The sequence below is a fragment of the Ostrea edulis genome, chromosome 10 (assembly GCF_947568905.1).
Source record: "Ostrea edulis chromosome 10, xbOstEdul1.1, whole genome shotgun sequence".
Classification (NCBI taxonomy): Eukaryota; Metazoa; Mollusca; class Bivalvia; order Ostreida; family Ostreidae; genus Ostrea; species Ostrea edulis.
Window position 1 is genome coordinate 6,986,364 of NC_079173.1, and position 24,818 is coordinate 7,011,181.

Sequence of the window (24,818 nt, forward strand, 5' to 3'; positions counted from 1 at the left end):
TGTATTATCATATTGTTTTTAACATGATTGTATGCCAACATGTTTGGCGAATCAATAAATTGAATTGAAAAGCTGACTGCTCGCACCTGCTTTGTGTTCCTACTGCGTATCTGACCTCTGACCCCGCAAATCATGGGCTAAAATAAATGCAAAATCACGGTAATCCAAATGCCTAAATCCACGAGGAAAATCGTTTAAAAATAAAAACAGAACGTATTAACGGAATCTGGCAAGTGATACATCTGACGTTTAAAACTGAGAAGAGATCGGTTTCTCCGTAGTCTCGCTTTCCCCTGACGCTCGTGCTAAGTCTCGAGAGCGAGAGTCTAGGGAAAGTGAGACCAGTTTCTCCGATATATAATACATTGGGTTACGTGACTGGGTGTAATTACAACGGGTTCGACCGTGTGTACAATGACCAGGCTACAAGGATGGTAATTTGTAAACTCCCACTAACTTGTAATCAGGAACATGCGTCTTCACTATTCCCCAAAGCCTCCGCATTCCCTAAATAATGTCCCAAAGAGGAATTCAAGCGCACGGGGGGTTCTAATGACAACAAGCGAAAGGTTGTGGACCGGTGAGGCCTGTAGTAAGACCCGTTACACATGGGAACAAGAGGAGATTATTTTAAAAAGACGTCTAAGCACACACCAGGGCTAACTTACATTTGGACATTACGTAATGCACAATAAGCATGCATCATTTTCATTATCCACATATGGCTTGTAAACGTGTACATGATTATGCAGTGGCGTAGCTTCCATTGAGGCAACCGAGGCAGCTGCCTCGGTAAAAAAAAAAACCCCACCTTTTACGTTGTTAAAATGTCGATAGCTTCTGGGGGGGCTACGCCCCCCGATCCCCTGCCTCGGTAATATTCGAACCCAAGCTACGCCTATGTTATGGGCGGTAGGGGGGCAAGCACAGATCCAGTCTTTTTTCCCAGGGGTTAGAACGTTTGGCAAGAAAGAAAGGAAAAAAAAAAAAACCCACCCCATTTTGGAAAGTAAAATGTTAACGTCGACCCAGAGATCAAAATTCTAAAATGCGCTTGCGCGCGTATCTGTGTGAGGATCTTCAGTGTATGAATTCAATTCATCAGTTCAAACTTACATTTCCACTCTACTATTTACCAATTATTAACTGCCAAAAAAAGTGCCAAGGTGGAGAGGGATGAAACTTTGCATGTGGCATACAAGAGCCGTTACATATGAAAATAGAGGACATGTACATGTATATTGCCCCCCCCCCCCCCCCCCCCCTCATGGGTGCTGCATGCGTTCTCATAGTTTTACATTGTCCAGAAATTTGTTGTGGACGAAATAGCAAAAAGGTTTTAAATATCAACAGTTTACACCATTAACTCGACCATGCTATACAAGTATCATGTTTTGAATGCTGACAAAAAAGTACAACTGTATATGATACGATTTCATTTCAAATCGATATTATAATTTATATACTTGGACCATCTCTGCAGCTTTGACATAATGATCAATGCGTTCATCTTCAATTGCAAGGGTGTTCAATCCACTCTACTGGGGAGGAGGAGGGGAGGGGTAGGGGAGGGGTGGGGGTGGGGGGTTACAGTCAAGATAGCATATATTGTTCATTGTCTGTCTGATATGAATGACAGTGGCGGATCCAGAATTAAAATGTTCGAGGGTGTTGCGACCCAAGTTTGAAACTTTTCCGCCCACGAAAGGGGAATGGTTGAAGGCCCTAAAATGGCAAATTACCTTTTTATAAATCAAAAATCAACGAAAGGAGGGAGTTGCAACACCCGTAACCCCCTTTAGATCCGCCACGGAATGTCACATAAAAAGGATGACTTTTAATTCTAAAGTTAATTAAAGGACAAAGCTACAAATATTTCATATTTATTAGGCCTATATATATATATATATATATATATATATATATATATATATATATATGTATGTATGTATACATATATCACTACAGCTTTAATTTTTAGAACTATTTTGATGTTATCTGTTCTAAAACACAAACACATATTTATTTCAATCTAGGATATCAAGTTTATGTTAGACATACATACACGTTTACGTACTGCAGACAAAAACGTGTATATCTGTAAAAACCTCATCGGTTATCCTGAGGAAGGGGTGTGTGTGATTGACAATCTGGTGTTGTCGGTCATTTCAGCCCACTAACTATGACCTCCAACTCCCCGACTTCATATATATATATATATATATATTTATACAGGTATATATATATATATATATTTAAATATAACGAAACACAAAGACGTTTCTTTAAAAGGCTTTCATTTCAAACTATTTTCAAAAGATTCTTCTCTGAAGATTTAAAATGAAAGCGCCAAAGCTTTACTAAAGATCTTTGTGTTTCTTTTTAAAATCTTTTAACTTATAATCTTTCTGATAATTGCGAAAATCATCTCTCTCTCTCTTTCTCTCTCTCTCGAGAGTGCTAGCACATGAATTATGGTTATGAAATATGTTTAAGAGATTTTGGCTATGCTACGATACTGTGTTATATTGTACTCTAACGTTAAGATCTATATACCCAGTATTAAAATTAATTATTAAGTATTTGCGTACATTCTTCCGGTAATTTGGCATTCACCAAAACCAATGCTGATTATAAAATGGTAATTCATAAAATTGTGTTCATTGTTCATAAACGTCGGTTGAATAAATTTCCACGTTCTCGGTCTATATCCCTTTGAAGAGCGCAATATTCGTGGCATTTCCTGCTTACTGTGACGTAACAGCGGGTACCTGTTTTGGGAGAATTGTGACGTATTCGTTCATTGTTGACAAACGACCACGCACAACTGATAACGCGATCAATAACTCTACAACCGTGTATATTCCTCTTCACGACAAGTTTCGATCTGTGACGTCATGGATGCTGGATGAATATTCAATAACGAGTCTGCCATTTTGGATCCATAAAAGGAAAAACAATTCTGACCATATTGTAAAATTCTTTTCTTTTATTACGGACTTTTCGGGTTCTTGGACCGACCCCTAACGATGAGGGAGTGATGAAGACCACATTGTGCGGAGTGGTAGGGATAGTCTTGGGCCTAATTTTGCCCGGGACTAGTTTTAGTTACAGTAATCTTCAAGACTCTGCGTTTCCATTGGGGACAGTGGGTAGGTATAAACATTGATGTACAAAACCTGTAAAAGGTAAAATGTTCTAGGTGAGATAAGGGTACACCTCACCTATATATCTATTGATGGTTCTAGCAGGAGTGTTGGTTGTCGTCAGCGTGATAAGTGTGGGTCATAATGGCAACATTTGAATATTATTAAATTCCGTGAGATGTTAACACGACAGGGTTGTAGTAATAAACCACATAATATACAGTATATAAGATTTATCGATAGTTAAAGATTCAGAGACGAAGGTGTTGTATAAAATAACACAATTAATGTACATATGTCTATTTTGCTTATTTTTTAATTTTTTTTAAATATAAAACTTTAGCAATTATGTTTTGCATGTGTTCTGAAGATGGGCTTTGGAAATGGAATAATCTCATTAAGATTCATGGCTGGTCAGTAATTATTAGATGCTGGTCAGTGAGATTTTAAAATTACTGGTCAGTGATTCTGAGTGAGATTCATTGCTGGTCAGTGAGATGCAATGCTGGTCAGTGAGATGCTGGACAGTGAGATACAATGCTGGTCAGTGAGATGCTGGACAGTGAGGTACAATGCTGGTCAGTGAGATGCTGGACAGTGAGGTACAATGCTGGTCAGTGAGATGCTGGTCAGTGAGATGCTGGACAGTGAGATACAATGCTGGTCAGTGAGATGCTGGTCAGTGAGATACAATGCTGGTCAGTGAGATACATTGCTGGTCAGTGAATCATGCTGGTCAGTGAGATACAATGCTGGTCAGTGAGGTGCTGGACAATGAGATACATTGCTGGTCAGTGAATCATGCTGGACAGTGAGATTCATTACGTTGGATATGGACACCAAGATGTTGGTGTCGGTCCAAATGTTACAACCATTGCACAGAATATTGGCAAGATTAGGGATTGAACTCTGAGAAGAAAAGGGGTAGGGGTTATGATGAAGGGACAGTGGATAAATAGTGTGGTGTGTGAGTGTGTGCATGCGTATGTGTGGATATTGTATGTAAAGAGGTACCCTTCACATCTTTGTACACACACGAACACATTTGTAACTGAATACTGTAATTTACAAATAAATTTAAATTTTGGAAATGTATGAGGGCAAGAACTGCGATTGCTTCATGCCAGCATACTTCATGAAGCACATTAGTGCATTAGTATGCCAGCGTGGAGCATTTCAGTTCATTCCCTCATGCATTTTTAGAAATGAAATATAAGAATTTTATATAAAATACATTCTACCTTCAGTTCTGTCGAAATCTGACCAAATATCAGACCAGTCCGATATTAATTATATTTACCCACTCTCTGCGACAAAAAGTGATCCATTTTCCAAATTTTATGGGCAACATTTCCTAAATGTGTATTTGAAATTGATAAATAGAGGCAAGAACTGAGTAAATATAATTGTTAAAATGGTTGTTGTGTTATTATTGTGTTTTAAACTTTATTTGGATAGAAAAGACAGTAAACTCAATTTCTGCCAATTTATTAAAAAACAAAGATGATTTTCCCGATTAAAGGATACCTGGTCCCGATACGAAAATATGCTGTGACAGCACTGCAATATACTACACTAATTTAAGTCTTAAATTAATCAAGATTCATTTGCTCAATGTTCTTTTAAAAACTGCAACACATTCATGAGGAAATGGCTATTCTCATTACAGTTTGTAAAGATATCAAAGGCAAAAACATCAGAATTGTAAATATATTAAAATAAAGGTCTTCCATGTGAAGAAATCCTGGAGATGAAGCAGGGAGATCTTTATTCTTAAAACAGTAAGGCTGAGGGCTCCATGTTGAATGTTAATATAATGGCCACTATTATTTTGAGTTTTAATTTATGATACTGTTAATTATGATGTTCATTTCCTTTTCCTCAGATGAGCCTAACAATTGCACATATTGAGAAATGTTTATTAGTCAATGATAATGACTTCAATAAATATTTGCTTTTTGATGTCATTCTAAAACAATTGTTTATGGCAACTTTAATATTAGCTAGGTCATGCAGACCCATAAAAATTAGTTGGGGTCAAACTGAATTTTAAAGGGCCAATAAATTTTTTATGACGAACCCGTTATATTAAGAAAACACTCCTCTCCTTGTTAAAGATTATTACCATACTTTTCTGACTGAGTTTTCTTGTGTTTGTGTCAAATACCAAAACTGAATCAAAACAACCCAGTCATTTTAAACTGACATCTGGGGAACATACGGCTTGTATAGAATTATAGACAAGATTAAAACATTGTTGTGACGTCAGTTCGTTGTCTTGACAGTACTTTATTTTTCATACTGTACTGAACATAGTCCAGTATTATTAAGAGCAGGCCAATATTATGAGAAATACTGTTTTAGATAGAACAGTGTTTTAAGTAAGATACAAGACTCCGATGGTCTATTATGTCAGATACGGAACTGATCACTTGCTGCTACGCGGCTCGTGCCAGTCCCGCTCGTGCCAGTCCCATACCTGACATAATTGACCATCTTCGTCTTTTATCCCTTGCAGACATTAAAAGAAATTTTTCATATTAACCTTTAAAATTTCTATAAATCCCCACACATTCTGTTAAAAAGCTGGGACTGCACATTAAGCTTAATTGCATTTCAACAGCAGAGTATAGTTATGGCAGTCTGCTAGCTCCCATTACTCTTCATGAAGATGAGGGAGCCACCTGTGATGTCTGCTATGCTTCAGGGTTTTTCTCTCTTGACTTAATGATTTCATTTTACATGTTTTTGGCAGGTGTATAATACAAGACTGAAATACATAATGATTTCATTAAAAAAAAAAAAACAACCAACGTTTGACAAAATCTGTTTGAGGCCATATTTACACTTATACTCCTTTAAATATGGCTGTCTGAAATTAATTCTCTGTTTAATGTCAATCCTAAAATTCAAAACATATGAGGTAGGGAGGAAAAATGTAAGCAAAGATAAGTTCAAAACAAATTATCTATCCTTTAATTAGTAAATGGCAACAAGTTATTTATACTGACTGAGACTTAGACATTTAAAGTTTAACCTTCCCCACATTAGAATTTCAATTGATCAATTTCAGCACTGTTTGCACACGACTTACTTGACTAGTGATCCACTTCGTCCCGGGGGTGGGGTGGGTGGGGGCATAGGGCGACCACTGCAGCTCTTCACTTCTTTCTGTCTTAGGTCATCTTCTTTATTTCTACCCACTTCATTCATCCAATTGGGATCCAAGTTAGAATAAGGTCCTCAGTACCCCTTGCTTGGCGTAAGAGGCGACTAAATGGGGTGGGCCTTTGGATGAGACCGCAAAAACTGAGGCCCCTTGTCACAGCAGGTGTGGCACGATAAAGATCCCTCCCACTCAAAGGCCGTAAGCACGGAACATAAATCTAAATTTTGCAGCCCTTAATTCACCGGCAATGATGACGTCCCCATATGACTGAAAAATTCTCAAGAGAGACGTTAAACATTGTCTCAAACCACAGTCCGGAGTCCACATATAGCTCTTACCAGATGGGAGAGGATCATACATATTGGTTGTGGTTTTGTGGACGTTAAACATTATACAATCAATCAATCCCCACGTTCTTTTATGCCGTATTTCAGAGGTCAGATCTCTTTGCCAAGTGTTTTTTGGCCTTCCTCTCTTTCGGTGACCCTGAGGGTTTCAGTCCAATGCATGATGTGTGACGCTGATGTTCTTCTTTATCCTCAATGTGTGTCCAATCCATGCTGATTACACATGCTGTATAAATATTATAGTCTACTTTTTGTTGCCAAAAATAAAAACGTGATTGTAATTGATAATTTTAATAAGGATTTGTTTTTTTAAAAATGATTTTAATGACTGAAATCTATGCCAGCAGGTCATGTTAAACATGATTTATTCAGGCTAGCCTATAATGTTCCTTCAGAAAATATTAAATTTCAGTTCATAATAAAAACTTTTAAGTGTGTATGGATTTCGAAAGAATTGAAATGATTTAGGAATAACTGTCTAGTATGTTGGGCATGTGAAGTGATTTCTAAGAAAGGAAAATGTGATAATTTATGCGGGTATAGCAACGAAGGTGGTAAACGTGATAATTTGAATTAAGCAGCAGTTTGAAATAAAAAGGAAAATATGAAATTTACATATCGAAAACACTGCTAGCTTATAGAAATTGAAATACACAACATTCCCTTTTAATATCCATGTAGTGTTGCCCAACGACGTTATGAAGAGTTGCTGATACAAGTGAGAAATTTACCTGCTGATTTAGTATATGGGGTTATCAGAGATGAAGAAGTTGGAATCAAATGTAAATTTTGAAAATTAATTAAGATATTTACACCAAAACACATAGATATATAAGTATAAACAAGAAATAAATATTTGAATTTTTAATGGAATGTGGATAAAATGTGCTTGGTATGCTATCAGTTCTACAATGATGATACCCTTTGGGCATTTTACTAGGGATTTGATCATGAAAAGTGAAGATAATGAACAGTGATCAATCTCATAACTCCTATAAACAATACAAATAGATAGTTTGGCAAACATGGACCCCTGGACACACCAGTGGGATCAGGTGCCTAGGAGGAGTAAGCATCCCCTGTTGACTGGTCACACCCGCCGTGAGACCTATATCCTGATCAGATAAACGGAGCTATCCACAGTCAAAATCAGTGTGCCAAGAACGGTCTAACAATTGATATGAAACACGTCAGACAGCATTAGACCCAATGATAGGTTGTATAATTAGTAAACTAGATTGTTATAACAACTGTAGAATTTGCGAAATGCTGACTGTAATTGAGACTGTTGAAACCTCTGTACCATCATCTTGTCATGTGACTATCTGCAATTGACATCATCCCAATGAAATTTAAGAATGATTAAGACCTAATTCTTATGGTTATAAGTGGAAACACACACATACACACACAAATATAGAGAATTGTTACCACAATGCAAACCAGTCAAAAGTACATGAAACAGATGAAACATCAAATTCTAAAATCTATAAGGAGTGTTTAGCTCACAGGAGCTGAATGTTCACGTGAGCTTTCCCGATCTGTCTGTCTGTTTGTCCATCTGTCTGTTAACTCTTAACATTTTCAACTTTTCTAGAATCACAGAGCTCATTTCAACTTGCCACAAAGCATGCTTGGGTAAAGAGGATTCAAATTTGTTCAAATGATTGATTGATTGTATATAGTTTAATGTCCCTCCGAAAATTTTTCACTCATATGGCAATGTCACCATTACTGGTGAAGGGCTGCAAAATTTAGCCCTATGCTCGGTGCTTATGGCCTTTGAACAAGGAGAGATTTTTATTGTGCCACACCAGCTGTGACAAGGGGCCTGAGGCGGTTTTTGTGGTCTCATCCGAAGGATTGCCCCATTTAGTGACCTCGTATGACAGCAAGGGGTACTGAGGACCTATTCTAACCCGGATCCTCACAGGATTGTTTAAATGAAGTGCCACGCTCTGTTTGAAGTGGCGATAATTATGAATTGGTGAAAATTTTGTGGCATCATTTAAAAATGCTCATAAGAACCACTTTACCAATTTCAAGTAAAAACTTAGTACAAATGATCCTGGGTAAAGGGGATTCAAGTTTGTTCAGTTTAAGTGGAGATAATCAAAAGGCAAAAATAGAGATGGAGTCATTTATGAGTCTTCTTCCCAAGAAGCATTGGGCAAGAAAAGTTGAAATTTACATGAAAGCTTTCTGTCGTAGTGTAGATTCAAGTTTGTTAAAATCATGGCCCTGGGGGTAAGGTGGGATCACAATAGGGGTCAAAGTTTTAAATGCAAATATATAGGGAAAATCTTTAAATATCTTCCATCTTTATAACAACAGGGCCATGATTAGTAATATTTATACACAAGCATCCTAAGGTAGTGAGGATTCTTTTATTCAAATCATGACGTGGGAGTAGGTTGAGGCCATAATTGGGGATCAAAGTTTTACTTAAGAATTTTTAGGGAAACATCTTCAAAAATATTAATCTCAATAACAGCTGGGGGCCATGATTAGATTGAATTAAATATTTGCAGGCATTGAAAGGTAATAGTTCAAATTCAAACCTGGGACTACTGTATTGTCAGTCAGGTGCTCTAACCATTGATCTCTCAAGCCAGTATCAACAGTCCATCAGTTCTACAGGAAACTGGAGAGCTTCCTCTGGACACGCTGAAGTAATGTTGTGTTGATTGATTGTATGAGATTGTGTAGGCAGAGATATCACCAGTATTTTAGGTAAAGCATCACAAATTTAGACCTACGTCAAGTGCTCTTTTGGACATTTAACAGTGAGGGTTCTTAACTTTGCCTGTTCTCACAGTGACATAGGCCCAGGGACCCTGTTTGTTTTTATATATATCATTCACAAAACATGTGAATTTCACATCTGATATGACAAGACCTGTAACTTTCATTACGATCAGATGTCAGGACCTGCAACTTTCATTGTTGATGTCAAGACCTGTAACTTTCACTTCTGTCAGGTAGTAAGTGGCATCAAGCATTGGTCTGCAGGTAGTAAGTGGCATCAAGCATTGGTCCGCAGGTAGTAAGTGGCATCAAACATAATGGTCCTCGCGTGGAATCTCGTAAGGCAGTATGTTAAGGATACAACACCCCCATTACTATCTCTCAAACAGAAGTTTGTCATGGCCGCAAAAATAAAATCAGAAATTTATATTTCCTTTATGTCCTTTAGAATTCACCCCTGGTCCGGTCATGACATATAAAGCAAAATTCAAAGACCCAACACGCCGTACACGTACCATATAGCTTATATCATTATTCATCGACCTAATTAATTTTATTTGATTTGTAATAATATTATTCACAAATTATAGTGAAAGGAATTGGGCAGCAGATATAGCCTATTTTAGCCCTCTCCCAATCAAGGATATTTGCATGTAGATCATAATACACAAGTCATGCAGGCTTATATAGAAAAAATAGACAAAATAACAGGTAATATGTCTAAAGACTCATGCTGTATCCAACTTGTATGAGGAAGAGACAAAAACATCATTACTCTTATATAACCACTGTTTGAAATTGATTGATAGAATTCAACTAAATACAATTGGTTGCACTGAAAAATTTATGGCACAGCAAATTTTTACTCATTTTTCACATCAATAACTTTTTAAATACAGAACTGAATGTGTGGGCAGGAATGTTCTCAATTATTTAACTGCTCCAAATGCACTATACCAAAATTAGAGCACTTGTCTATAACCCATCGATAGATCAGCAACATTGTGAATTCTAGGGTGATATTTAGATTTAGTGAACTTCATGTAAAGTATGAATGTTAAGTATGTGGTACGAATGTTGTAGGTTTCCATAGAATATAATATTTAAAAACCCACGAATTGGTCACATATGTCTATGGATTAAATGCTTCTAGTTGGATTTATGCAACGGTTGATCATTTCGATAAATTTTGAGCTTATTATTTAAAGCAAGAACCCAATGATACTCAAAAGTGATTAAATTACCTTAGATGTACAGAAAATTGCAGAAGTTCACATTTTGAATTTCTGCAATATATGAATGGCATTTTAACTATATCAGGTTGTAAAAGTAAGATTGGCTCGTATGAATCTTAGGGTAAAGGAATCATGGATGATGATGAGATGTTGAACAATACAAGACTATCACTCCCCTCAAAGTTAGACCGAATATTGGACCCATTCCCAAGGATAAGTCACCCATGTTCCCAATTTTTAAAGTAAAATTTCCCAAATACATTTATAAATTAAAAATGTATTGTACAGTACATGTATATACTGATGGTGAAAAATTGATGAAATAGTCAAGACTTACTAATAGTCAAAAACTGAGGGAATGGATGCTTTGTTGTTCTTGTGTTTTAAACTTTATTTGGATAAAAAAGTAAACTCAATGTTCCCGTAAGTGAGAAAGTTTCCCAGTTTACTTGTGGAAGATCGGTGGTCTCTTCCCAGGAACATTGTATCTGGGTTCTCTCTTCCACCAATAAAAACTGGGCGCAACCATATAACTGAAAAATTGTTGAGTGTGGCGGAAAACATCAATCAATCAATCATTCAATCAATCAATGTTCCCAATTTATCAATAAATGATGATGATTTTCCCAATTAAAGGTAACCCGGTCCCCTGGGACAACTCTGCAATAAGTCTATTGAATGAATGTGGATTGTTGCTGCTAGTTGAAAGTAACTTGATTCTCAATTGGGCTAAAATCTATTTCAAAACAAATTTGAAAACTTCATTGATAAGTTTATTAAGTTTTATGAAACCACAGTGAAGGGCTTTACAGGTTTACACACATGTAGCAATTGATTGTTCAATCATTTATAAATAAATTCTATTTCTGCCTCCCAAAAGAATTGCCAAACATCAAAACACATGATATGTGTCAGCACAATTTATTGCTGAAAGCAACATTATGGAATTTCATTCAGTATGCATTGTGCTGACAGTGATTCTACATACAGGATTACAATTTGTATGGTCAATGTTCATACTTTTCCCTCCAGAGATCTTGGGATGCAGACCCCAAACAAATTAAGATTTGATATTATTATGACACACACATACCACCCAGTGACCCTACACTTCATGAATTGCCTCAGTCTGCCAGTGTTCGTTGCGTGATCACTATTTTAACTGCCTTTTGTCCAATCCGTATGTGGAATCTGATACCCATGCAGTTCTACATGTATGTGGCTTGTGGTACATTGTTTTGAGATTCATGCACCTGGTTTGTTTTACTTTGTTTGGAGCTTGGTCTCTGTCTGGGTTGTGTTAGTTGTCTGTCTGTCTGTCTGTGTTATGTTAGTTGTTCTCTGTCTGTCTGTCTGGCTTGTGTTAGTTGTTCTCTGTCTGGGTTGTGTTAGTTGTTCTCTGTCTGTCTGTGTTATGTTAGTTGTTCTCTGTCTGTCTGTCTGGCTTGTGTTAGTTGTTCTCTGTCTGGGTTGTGTTAGTTGTTCTCTGTGTGTCTGTGTTGTGTTAGTTGTTCTCTGTCTGTCTGTGTTGTGTTAGTTGTTCTCTGTCTGTCTGTGTTGTGTTAGTTCTCTGTCTGTCTGTCTGTGTTGTGTTAGTTGTTCTCTGTCTGTGTTGTGTTAGTTGTTCTCTGTCTGTCTGTCTGTGTTGTGTTAGTTGTTCTCTGTCTGTCTGTCTGTGTTGTGTTAGTTGTTCTCTGTCTGTCTGTCTGTGTTGTGTTAGTTGTCTCTGTCTGTGTTGTGTTAGTTGTTCTCTGTCTGTCTGGGTTGTGTTAGTTGTCTCTGTCTGTCTGTCTGTGTTGTGTTAGTTGTCTCTGTCTGTCTGTGTTGTGTTAGTTGTTCTCTGTCTGTCTGTGTTGTGTTAGTTGTCTCTGTCTGTCTGTCTGTGTTGTGTTAGTTGTTCTCTGTCTGTGTTGTGTTAGTTGTTCTCTGTCTGTCTGTGTTGTGTTAGTTGTCTCTGTCTGTGTTGTGTTAGTTGTTCTCTGTCTGTCTGGGTTGTGTTAGTTGTCTCTGTCTGTCTGTCTGTGTTGTGTTAGTTGTTCTCTGTCTGTCTGTGTTGTGTTAGTTGTTCTCTGTCTGTGTTGTGTTAGTTGTCTCTGTCTGTCTGTGTTGTGTTAGTTGTTCTCTGTCTGTCTGTGTTGTGTTAGTTGTCTGTCTGTCTGTGTTGTGTTCGTTGTTCTCTGTCTGTCTGTCTGTGTTGTGTTAGTTGTTCTCTGTCTGTCTGTCTGTGTTGTGTTAGTTGTCTCTGTCTGTCTGTCTGTGTTGTGTTAGTTGTTCTCTGTCTGTGTTGTGTTAGTTGTCTCTGTCTGTCTGTCTGTCTGTGTTGTGTTAGTTGTTCTCTGTCTGTGTTGTGTTAGTTGTTCTCTGTCTGTCTGTGTTATGTTAGTTGTTCTCTGTCTGTCTGTGTTGTGTTAGTTGTTCTCTGTCTGTCTGGGTTGTGTTAGTTGTCTGTCTGTCTGTCTGTGTTGTGTTAGTTGTTCTCTGTCTGTCTGTCTGTGTTGTGTTAGTTGTTCTCTGTCTGTCTGTGTTGTGTTAGTTGTCTCTGTCTGTCTGTCTGTGTTGTGTTAGTTGTCTCTGTCTGTCTGTGTTGTGTTAGTTGTCTCTGTCTGTCTGTCTGTGTTGTGTTAGTTGTTCTCTGTCTGTCTGTGTTGTGTTAGTTGTCTCTGTCTGTCTGTGTTGTGTTAGTTGTTCTCTGTCTGTCTGTCTGTGTTGTGTTAGTTGTCTGTCTGTCCATCTGTGTTGTGTTAGTTGTTCTCTGTCTGTCTGTCTGTCTGTGTTGTGTTAGTTGTCTGTCTGTCTGTGTTGTGTTAGTTGTTCTCTGTCTGTCTGTGTTGTGTTAGTTGTTCTCTGTCTGTCTGTGTTGTGTTAGTTGTCTGTCTGTCTGTCTGTGTTGTGTTAGTTGTTCTCTGTCTGTGTTGTGTTAGTTGTTCTCTGTCTGTCTGTCTGTGTTGTGTTAGTTGTTCTCTGTCTGTCTGTCTGTGTTGTGTTAGTTGTTCTCTGTCTGTCTGTCTGGGTTGTGTTAGTTGTCTCTGTCTGTCTGTCTGTGTTGTGTTAGTTGTCTCTGTCTGTCTGTCTGTGTTGTGTTAGTTGTTCTCTGTCTGTCTGTGTTGTGTTAGTTGTTCTCTGTCTGTCTGTCTGTGTTGTGTTAGTTGTTCTCTGTCTGTCTGTCTGTGTTGTGTTAGTTGTCTGTCTGTCTGTGTGTCTGTGTTGTGTTAGTTGTTCTCTGTCTGTGTTGTGTTAGTTGTCTCTGTCTGTCTGTCTGTGTTGTGTTAGTTGTTCTCTGTCTGTCTGTCTGTGTTGTGTTAGTTGTTCTCTGTCTGTCTGTCTGTGTTGTGTTAGTTGTCTGTCTGTCTGTCTGTGTTGTGTTAGTTGTCTCTGTCTGTCTGGGTTGTGTTAGTTGTTCTCTGTCTGTCTGTCTGTGTTGTGTTAGTTGTTCTCTGTCTGTCTGTCTGTTGTGTTAGTTGTCTCTGTCTGTCTGGGTTGTGTTAGTTGTCTCTGTCTGGTTGTGTTAGGTTGTTTGGAGCTTGGTCTCTGTCAGAGAGTCATACTTAAAACAAACTAATGTCACATGCCACAGTTAATCTGGTTGAGTATCAGAATATTGAGCAATGTTTGCTGTAATTTAAGCCAGAATTGTTTTGGAACTGGTGTTAGAGGCCCCTGAGGTGCAGCTGGCAAGTGATGCCAGCACATGAGTATTCTTAGGCTTGTAGAACAGTTATAGTAGTAAATCTTATTCTCCAATGCCTTGGTGGGATCACTGAATGGTTTATAATAGTCTAGATGTGTATCATTCATTACATTTGGAGAGCGCGAGTTGACAGGCAAATCCTATTGATGATTCCATTGGGCATTAAAAATGACTTGTGATTACCCTAGGCTGACTTCGCAAGCTTTCATTGTCGTAGAGAGTGGTGAATGTTTTAAAAAAATTATTGCAATTTATAACATGAGGCATTAAAAATACAGTAGAAGTATTTTTGCTAAGAAACCTTGTGAAGACTGAATAACAGATCAGAGAGAGGGTCACCCAGGCCTTTTAAAGTATGTCTGCAATAAGCAGCAAAATCTGTCAACATATACTCCTGATATCCAAAAAGGTTTCAATAGATTGTTGGTACAAGGCTCCAATTTACAACGTACTTAAAGGTTTTTCCAGAGAAATGGATTGATTGATTGTATATTGTTTAATGTCCCACTTGAGAATTTTTCACTCATATAGAGATGTCACCATTGCCGGTGAAGGGCTGCAAAATTTAGGCCTATACTCGGTGCTATTGGTCTTTGAGCAGGGAGGGATCTTTATCTTAATTGTCACACTTGCTGTGACACTGGAGTTTGGTTTTTGTGGTCTCATCTGAAGGACCTCCCCATTTAGTCACCTCTTACGACAAGCAAGGGGTACTGAGGACCTATTCTAACCAGGATCCCCATGGGATGTGCACAAATTGAAAAACGCGCATTATAATTATTGCTTATATATATATTTTTGAAACCTTTTTAACGTGCGCATTTTTCATTTATATTCTAAATCTCTCGCCTAATTCTTTGGGTAAGTTTCGATTAACGGAACAGCCATGGAAAGCAAAAGTGTGATGTCATAATGTAACAGAAAAGAGTGTGCATACAATAGTGGGAGGTGAACTACAAAAAAATCTTGAGAAAACTACTGTAGAATCATTTAAATTTGTGGGAGCCAATTTTCGTGAATTGCTGAATTTTCATGGGTTCGTGGGGACGTAATTTCATGGATTTATATATATAAGAAAGATAACTCTGGAATGTCTTTATTCGTTGAGGATGTAAATTCGTGGGTGAGGGGTACCCACGAATTCCACGAAAATTGAGCCACCATGAATTGTAATGATTCCACAGTAGCTTTTGTTACAATGTTAATATGATGCGCTCAGCTCGCTCTCTAAATATCAGGTTTGTGTATGGCACAAATACAGTGGTGTATGTTATAATGCAGTACAATTGGTATAAGGGTCCAAGATTGGTTTGGTGTAGAAGTAATTTCTGTTTTAATTGATCTTAGTAGGAAACCTTTTAGGATATGATATGTCTATGAAGCCCTATTCTAAAATTGTGAAATTCATGGCCCCTGGGTCAATGGTTCAGGCCCTTGGGCAGGGCCAATATGGCCATATAATGAAAATGTATTAAATCTTGAAGAAAATCTTCTTCTCTGTATAGATATGAGAAAAAACTAAATGCAGTTTTGAAATTCACGGCTCCTGGGTCATGGGTTCAGGCTCTAGGGTGAGCCAATATGGCAGCGCATAATAAAAATGTATGATTTTTTTCTTTTCTTTCAGTCACAGGAGATAAACTAAATGCTTGGATATGATGTCTGTTATGCCTCTTCTTAAAGATGTATGATCTGATGTTCATGCATTATTTTTGTACGTAATCACTTTAAAGCAGATTAATTAGTATTACATGTTTGAAAACATTTGCATGTAAATGAAAACTGAAAAGATTATTTAAAAAGTAAATAGTAGCGGGAACGCATAAATCTGCGTCTATAAATAGCCCAACATGGGTCGGGGGAATCCCAAAATGAGGTATATGAATCAAAGGCAATTGTCTAATTTTAAAGAGCATAAAACAATGAATTACTATGAGGTGTTTGATATTTTTAGGTCACCTGAGTAAACTCAGGCTATTGCAATTGGTTTTCATCCATCATCCATCGTATGTTAACAAATGAACATTTTTAACTTCTTCTAAATAACTATCAGTCCAATTCTTTTCAAATTTGGTATGAAGCATTATTGGGACAAGGGGGACATAAATTTTAAATTTCAGGACTCCAGCTCCCCTGGGGCCCTAGGGGAGGGGCAAAAACTGCCCAAAATTGACCAATTTTCAAAAATCGTCTTCTCAAGAACCACACACATGTAAGAAAAACTAAATGCAAAGTGATGTAGATCAGGAAGGCCTCTACCAAAAATGTAAATTTCATGATCCCCGGAGTAGGGGTTCTGACCCCAGGGCAGGGCCAAACTTGTTATATAGTGTTTATGTGTAAAACACTTAAATAACATTTTCTTTAGTGCTATTGATACTAAATTGAAAGTAAATAGATATTTAGAAAGAACAGGTAGTCCTTTGCCAAAATTGTGAACTTGATGATTCCAGGGGTAGGGGTTTTGGTATCAGGGTGGGGCCAAAATGGTCAGGTATTAAATGTGTTAACAATAGACATTTTTAACTTCTTCTTGATAACTATCATTCCAATTCTTTTCAAATTTGGTATGAAACATATTTGGAACAAAGGGAACATAAATTGTAAATTTCAGGATTCCTGCACCCCTTGGGTCTTAGGGGCAGGGCAAAAATTGCCCCAAAATGACCAATTTTCAAAAATCATTTTCTCAAGAACCACACATATTTAAGTAAAACTAAATGCATAGTGATGTAGAGCAGGAAGGCCTCTACCAAAATTGTAAATTTCATGATCCCCGGGGTAGGGGTTTTGACCCTAGGGTGGGGCCAAACTTGTTATATAGTGTTTATGTGTAAAACACTTAAATAACATTTTCTTTAGTGCTATTGATACTAAATTGAAACTAAATGGATAGAGCAGGTAGTCTTTTACCGAAATTGTAAATTTGATTTTCCCCATAGTAAGGGTTTTAACCCCATGGTGGGGCCAAACTTAGTATATAGTATTTATGTGTAAGTTTGCTGATACTGTATCAAATTTAAATGCATACTTAGGAATAGCAGAAAAGGATGTACAAAAAATGGCAAATTTCACAACCCTGCAGGGTAATGACTTTTAAGATTAATCCAAATTAGTCATATCTTTTGATGTTTTAATGTTAATACACCTATTATTTAAAGCCTTTCATCAATGTATGCACTTTTGAGGGCAGTGAAGTTTTAAGAACACATCTTGTTTTATACTGTTGCTGAACATTAGAATTTAGCTTAAATATTCAGAACAGGGAATTTTTTCTAGATTTCCTAGCCCATGGAAGTTTATATATAGTGATACTTTTTCACTAGTATTCAGGTGACCGATAAAGCCTGTGGGCCTCTTGTTAATTTTACAGGACATATTCGGTCTGCATGGTAAACAATCTAGCTTTACCAGACCAAATTTCTAATGTGCAAAATCTAAATTTCTTATCACTGAAATTCTTATATCTACCCCTGATTTACCTTTCGTATATTTCAATCCAAACATTTATTTTGAAAAACATGAAGTACCAAAAATACTATAAACAACAAAAATCAAAATAAATAAAGAAAGAAGAAATAAAAAAAGAAATACCGGACATTTTGGTTTGGAATTATACAAAGTTTTACCAGACAGACCCATTTTTTTACTGGAAATCTCCAACGGTCTGACGAAATTCGGCATAATCTGATGTTCAAATCATTATTGCAGACTTTATTTCATCCAACATGAATACAAAAACAAGTAAGCAAAATTGTTTTGAACAAGGGGGCAAGTTATCTTGATGAGGGGCAAGTTGTCTAATATGGGGGCAAGTTTTCCAGTGTTCCATCCATTTACCCCACCATCAAAGATATAATAATGGAAAAAACTGCAGTGATGAGTTTTTAGCTCACCTGAGCCGTAGGCTCAAGGGAGCTTTTGTGATCAAAATTTGTCTGTTGTCCATTTGTTTTAAAATTTTCACATTTTCATCTTTTCTCCAGAACCACTGGATCAATTTCAACCTAACTTAATTGGCACAAAGCATCCTTAGGTGAAGGGAATTCAAGTTTGTTCAAATGAAGGGCCACACCCTTTCCAAGGGGAGATAATAGCAAAAATAGTGAAAATACATTCTCTTCCATTCTCTTTCTTTTACCCACTCAGACTTAGATTATAGACTGCATCCTCAACTTTACAGTTTAAAGGTCTTGTACAGAAGACCCATATTAACGTTTAATGGTTGACATTTTTACTAACCGGAGGTTGTATATATGATCTTTTAGTACTCAATTATTTTGTCTTTGAAATCCAAAATGTTTGTGTAAATTAATGTAATGGTTACCTGATACAGTGAAACCTGTCTAATCCGACACACCTGTGTAATCTGTCTCACTGAGAAACCTGACATTTTACAAGTCAACAACCTGTCTAATGTTACTCAGAATTTGTGTCCAGCTACTTATCAGAATCGGTTTTCACTGCTGTGCCTGTGCTGCAGTGTTCGAAATTAACCATAGACTGATAGACCTAGTCTATGTCAAATGACACCAGTCAATGTTAACCATAGACTGATGGACTGAGTCTATGTCAAATGACACCAGTCAATGTTAACCATAGACTGATAGACTGAGTCTATGTCAAATGACACCAGTCAATGTTAACCATAGACTGATAGACTGAGTCTATGTCAAATGACACCGGTCTATGTTAACCATAGACTGATAGACTGAGTCTATGTCAAATGACACCGGTCTATGTTAACCATAGACTGATAGACTGAGTCTATGTCAAATGACACCGGTCTATGTTAACCATAGACTGATAGACCGAGTCTATGTCAAATGACACCAGTCAATGTTAACCATAGACTGATAGACTGAGTCTATGTCAAATGACACTGGTCTATGCCGATTGTGATTGTGATTGTGATAGACCAAATTGTCTATGCCGATTTTCTAGGTTTAAAGCAATAGAGTTATCCCAAAAGTCGACGTCTGATAAACGTTATGAGGAAAGGAAGACATAATTATGGAAATGGAAAGAAAATATGCTTTTTAAGTACATTAGAAGTAAATAACAATGTTTTAAATTTGTGAGTTTTTAGCTCACCTGGCTAAAAGCTCAAGTGAGCTTTTCTGATCACCCGTATTCCGGCGTCCGTCCGTCTGTCCGTCCGTCTGTAAACTTTTAACATTTTTAACTTCTTCTCAAAAACCACTGGGCCAATTTCAACCAAAGTTGGCACAAAGCATCCTTAGGTAAAGGGAATTCTAAATTGTTAAAATAAAGGACCAGGCCACCTTCCAAGGGGAGATAATCAAGAAAAGGTAAAAATAGGGTAGGGTCAATAAAAAATCTTCTTCTCAAGAACCACTAGTTGGGCTAGAAAAGATGAAATTTATAGATAAGCTTTATTAGGTAGTGCAGATTCTAAATTGTTAAAATCATGGCCCCTGGGGGTCGGATGGGGCCACAATAGGGGATCAAATTTTTACATACAAATATATAGGAAAAATCTTTAAAAATCTTCTTCTCAAGAACCACTGTGCCAGAAAAGCTGAGATTTATATGAAAGCTTCCTGATATAGTACAGATTCTAAATTGTTAAAATCCTGGCCCCCGGGGGTCGGATGGGGCCACAATAGGAGATCAAAGTTTTACATACAAATATATAGGAAAAATCTTTAAAAATCTTCTTCTCAAGAACCACTAAGCCAGAAAAGCTGATATTTACATGAAAGCTTTCTGACATAGTGCAGATTCAAGTTTGTTCAAATCATGGCCCCTGGGAGTTGGATGGGGCTACAAGGAGGGATCAAAGTTTTACATACAAATATATAGGGACATTCTTTAAGAATCTTCTTCTCAAGAACCACTGAGCCAGAAAAGCTGATATTCACATGAACAGCTTCCTAACATAGAACAGAGTTAAGTTTGTTCAAATCATGGCCCCCTGTTGTAGGATGGGGCCACAATAGGGGATCAAAGTTTTACATACAAATATATAGGAATTTATAAAAAAAAATCTTCTTCTCAAGAACCACTGAGCCAGAAAAGCTGATATTTACATGAAAGCTTTCTGATATAGTGCAGATTCAAGTTTGTTCAAATCATTGCCCCTGGGGGTAGAATGGGGCCACAAGGGGGGATCAAAGTTTTACATACAAATATATAGGAAAAATCTTCAAATATCTTCTTCTCGTGAACCATTGGGCCAAAGAAGTTCACATTTACATGAGGCCAAAATAAAAATATTGTTTGTTTCCCCTCGCCCGACCGAGTCTGAAAATTCACACCGACCCATAAGTTTTTATTACACCATTCTGGTGAATTTTTTTTTTTAATTTTAAGAAAAATTCAAGCTCGTTTCTGGTGCAGATCAGTATTTATTAATGACAAAAATTTTCTATATCTTCTTTGGTTTCAATCCAAAATTAAACAAGAGGTACTGTGAGCAATGCTCACTAAGAATACCCCCCGCTTAACCCAATCTCCCAAAGGGTGTAGGTAATAGGTAAAACTTCAGTATTATGATCCAAAAGGTATCTAGGAACACAGCATCTCCATGCGATGAAAAAAGCCATTAAAGAATTTAAATGGAAACCATATTGCTACTTCGATGTCCAGTGCGCTTGACCTTTGACCTTTTGACCCCAAAATCAATAGGGAACATCTTCATCCCATGGGTAGTTCATATGTATGATATGGTTACTGTAGGTGGAAAGGATAACGCTTTAGAGCCCGGAAACCATATTGCTACCTCGATGTCCAGTGCGCTTGACCTTTGACCTTTTGACCCCAAAATCGATAGGGAACATCTTCATCCCATGGGTAGTCCATATGTATGATATGGTGACTGTAGGTGGAAAGGATAACCCTTTAGAGCCCGGAAACCATATTACTACTTCGATGTCCAGTGTGCTTGACCTTTGACCTTTTGACCCCAAAATCGATAGGGAACATCTTCATCCCATGGGTAGTCCATATGTATGATATGGTGACTGTAGGTGGAAAGGATAACCCTTTAGAGCCCGGAAACCATATTACTACTTCGATGTCCAGTGCGCTTGACCTTTGACCTTTTGACCCCAAAATCGATAGGGAACATCTTCATCCCATGGGCAGTCTATATATATGATATGGTGACGGTAGGTGGAAAGGATAATGCTTTAGAGTCCGGAAACCATTGCGTCTACAGACGGACGGACGGACGGACGGACAGACGGACAACCCGATTCCAGTATACCCCCCCACAACTTGTTGCGGGGGGTATAAAAATAATGATAATACGAATACAGGAGGTGCTCTGGTCCGAAATCTAGAAATTTCGCTGCCTCCAGCTGGAGGCGGCATTCTCTGGCTGATTTCAAATACTTACAAGCCGAATTTAATTTTAAGCTCATAACTAATCAATAAAACGATTCTTCTTGTACTTACTAATATCGATATTATGGGTTCTTTCATCACATAAACAGTCTCTTGAAAACATTTTATCAAACTGTCAAGCTTTGTTTTGAGTCACGAGACTCGTTTGCTCAAATGCCAGTGAAAATTCGGTTGACTACAATTGTTGGCTTCTGTTTAATATCGAATTTTGGATTGATATTTTCTTTTAATCGATATTAATAAGTACAAGAATCATGATTGTTTTATTGATTAGTTACAAGTGAGTTTAACATTGAATTCGGCTCGCAATTCGGACTAGTGATCTGCAAGATCGAGATGGAGAAATGTTGTCTATACGAGAAGCGAGGAAACAAGAGAATTCGGGGCATCCAGTGTGCAAGTTGTGTTCTTCAGTAGGGGAAAGTGTTGATATTTCGGACGGATGCGATATTTTTGACAGTCAATCAGAAGCATTCTCAATTTAACTTATTTCTGAACTAATGCTATATTTACAAACTGGAAAACACCTAATTATATGCACATGTGTAACTCAGCTCTGATTGGTTGATGTCAGCATCCATTTTGTTTGATCGGCAAAATCAAGTCCCGTTGAAACGTTTTCTGGTAAACTAGATCTACCGATACCATTTAAAAATATAATGAAAATCACTATCATATATAAATTAAGATAATGTGCAAAAAACAAAAGCATAAAATGTCAGTGAACCATAAATAAAAGACAGCAACCGAGTTTACCAATTTTATAACACCATGTGTCCAAAACTAACACCACTGTCCATAGTTGCAACATTCTCCCTAACTTTATTTAAGTGTTAGTATGTGGTATAAATAGCAGAGAAAATTCTGATGAAACCCAATGTTCGTCGAATCAACCAATATGTATACATGTAGTCCAATGCCTAAGTTTAGTGGTTAGATAATGAACATTTCCAAAATACATGAAGTACTGTCCAAAATATCGACACCTTTCCTAATTGCAAAACGTGGCAATCAAAGCAGAATTTACGCGAGAACTGACTATACGAGTTTGATGAGGAAACATGGATGATGTGCTTCACGACGTTTGGTATCGGGCATTGTTAATGGTTATGGGAATTTCATAATAAATAAAATTCTGGTAGCTAAAAAAAAAACCTTTTTACCTACCTACCGACCTTCCTCTGAAATTTAGGGTCGGGAGAGGGGAAACAAACATATTTTTAAATGTGGCCTGAAAGCTTTCTGACATAGTGTAGATTCAAGTTTGCGAAAACTATGGCCTCCAGGGGTAGGTTGGGGCCATAATAAGGACTACGGTTTTACATGCAAATATATATGGAAAGTCTTCTGATATGGACCAAGGTGACTCAGGTGAGCGATGTGGCCCATGGGCCTCTTGTTTTTTCAATGTCATGGTCTATGTCAGTTTAATGAGGTCTCAGTCTGCTGAGTGTCATCTTGTTTTGGCATAGACCCGTGGTCAATGCCAAGTTTTAAACCAATATCGAACACTGTATGCTGGGGATTGAACCAGGGGCCTAATTGTCATGACAGACAGGAACTGGTGGAAACCAATTGTCGCTCAAACTAGATGGAATGCCTGGTGTATCAACGCTGCCAATATTTAGACTCCAGGAGCCAGAAGAATGAAGCTGCATGGATCAATAAATTAAGGAGGAATTTAAACAGATCAATGAATTGTGAAGGAAGATGGACTCTTGTCATTTGCATGATGATGGATAACTGCTTTTCTGCAAAACAAAGTTGTACGCATACTGTCCGTGAAATGAGTTTTATCACAAGATTCTTATTAAGGACTGATTCCTGATACTCCGAAGTGAAGAAAGAGGAAAAATGTCCACCCAAACTGTCTGCCATCAGAGTCTGTTCAACAAGTGAGTTGTGCAATTATGTTGTATCGAAGATTAAAGCGCAGCTGTCTCCTAAACAGTGTAAATTGATCAATTTCATGAAACTGATCAGGAATAGTCAGGGTCACAAAAGCGTTTTCAATAGATGGGTTTTCTGGCACAAGTTTTTCGATCGTTTATTGTGTGCTATTATGGGTCTCTGCATAGAAGGATTGATTACAACACAGAGATACAGTGGCAAACCCATGTCAAAGTATCCCTTCAGGGAAAAGCTGGAAAGAGTTTATCTGGCAAACTTTTGTTGAGATTTAATTCGTTTTTGCTTCTGAATATAGTATTGATGTCCTTCAAAACTGTGATGTTGATTTATTCACAGTGTACGATGTATATAAATTACTCGCAGATTTTACAGCAGATGTCTCAAGTTATAAGGTTTTAATGCTGGAGAGTCCTTGGTGTGCCAGCAATCACATTGTCTGTCCAGCCGTCTGTCGATGGACATTCGAAGGCCAGAGATTTTATCTGACACTATTGATTTATTCCCCCCACTTTTGTGGAAATGATGCTGCAGCGCTGTAACACCACTTAGACCACGTAAACCTCTGGTATTTTCAGATTGATTTGTTTTGATTTTGAGAGAGCTATATTTAATTGGCAATGATATTCTGCACTACACATTCTTATCTATCAATACAATAAACTATCTTATGTTTACAACATGGAGAAATAGGTTCTTGGCATAGAGGCTGCTCATGGTAAGATGGAGAGGTTGTTACATAATACAGATGTTGCTCGTTATTTGACAGAGGTTGCTCATGACTTGACACAGATGTTGCTCATGACTTGACACAGAGGAAACTTGGGTTGCTCATGACTGAGGTTACTTGTAATATACTTGACACAGAGGTTACAGATTATATGTACCTTATAGTGCCAGCCGGACCCCAGCCCAATATTATGTAGACTCTGTCCAGATCTCTGAGAAGGTTCCTGACCCCAGCCCAATATTATGTAGACTCTGTCCAGATCTCTGAGAAGATTCCTTAATCACATTTTTTAAAAAACAGAAAAGCTTTAGACATGCAGCCACACTGAACACTTGGGTTGCTGAAAGCCTTAATTGACAGTGGATGTGTTTTGGTACCGGGTCAGCATATATTTATCTAATCAAGTCTTCCTTTTATAGAAGGGACATAACTTGTACAATGTAAGAATGAGACTTTGATCAAAAGCAAATTGGTTT

The 24,818-nt window shown here is 37.5% G+C and overlaps 1 protein-coding gene across 1 annotated transcript in view; it reads left to right on the forward strand.

Annotated features, from left to right (window-relative positions):
- The first annotated feature begins 2,792 nt into the window (after positions 1-2,792).
- The window catches only part of LOC125666668 (receptor-type tyrosine-protein phosphatase N2-like), a 132,152-nt gene continuing 110,126 nt past the window's right edge, over positions 2,793-24,818 (forward strand). Inside the window, exon 1 of the mRNA XM_056151776.1 lies at positions 2,793-3,152. Within this exon, the coding sequence (XP_056007751.1) occupies positions 3,041-3,152 (112 nt within the window). The 5' untranslated portion in view covers positions 2,793-3,040. The remainder of the gene's footprint in view (positions 3,153-24,818) is intronic.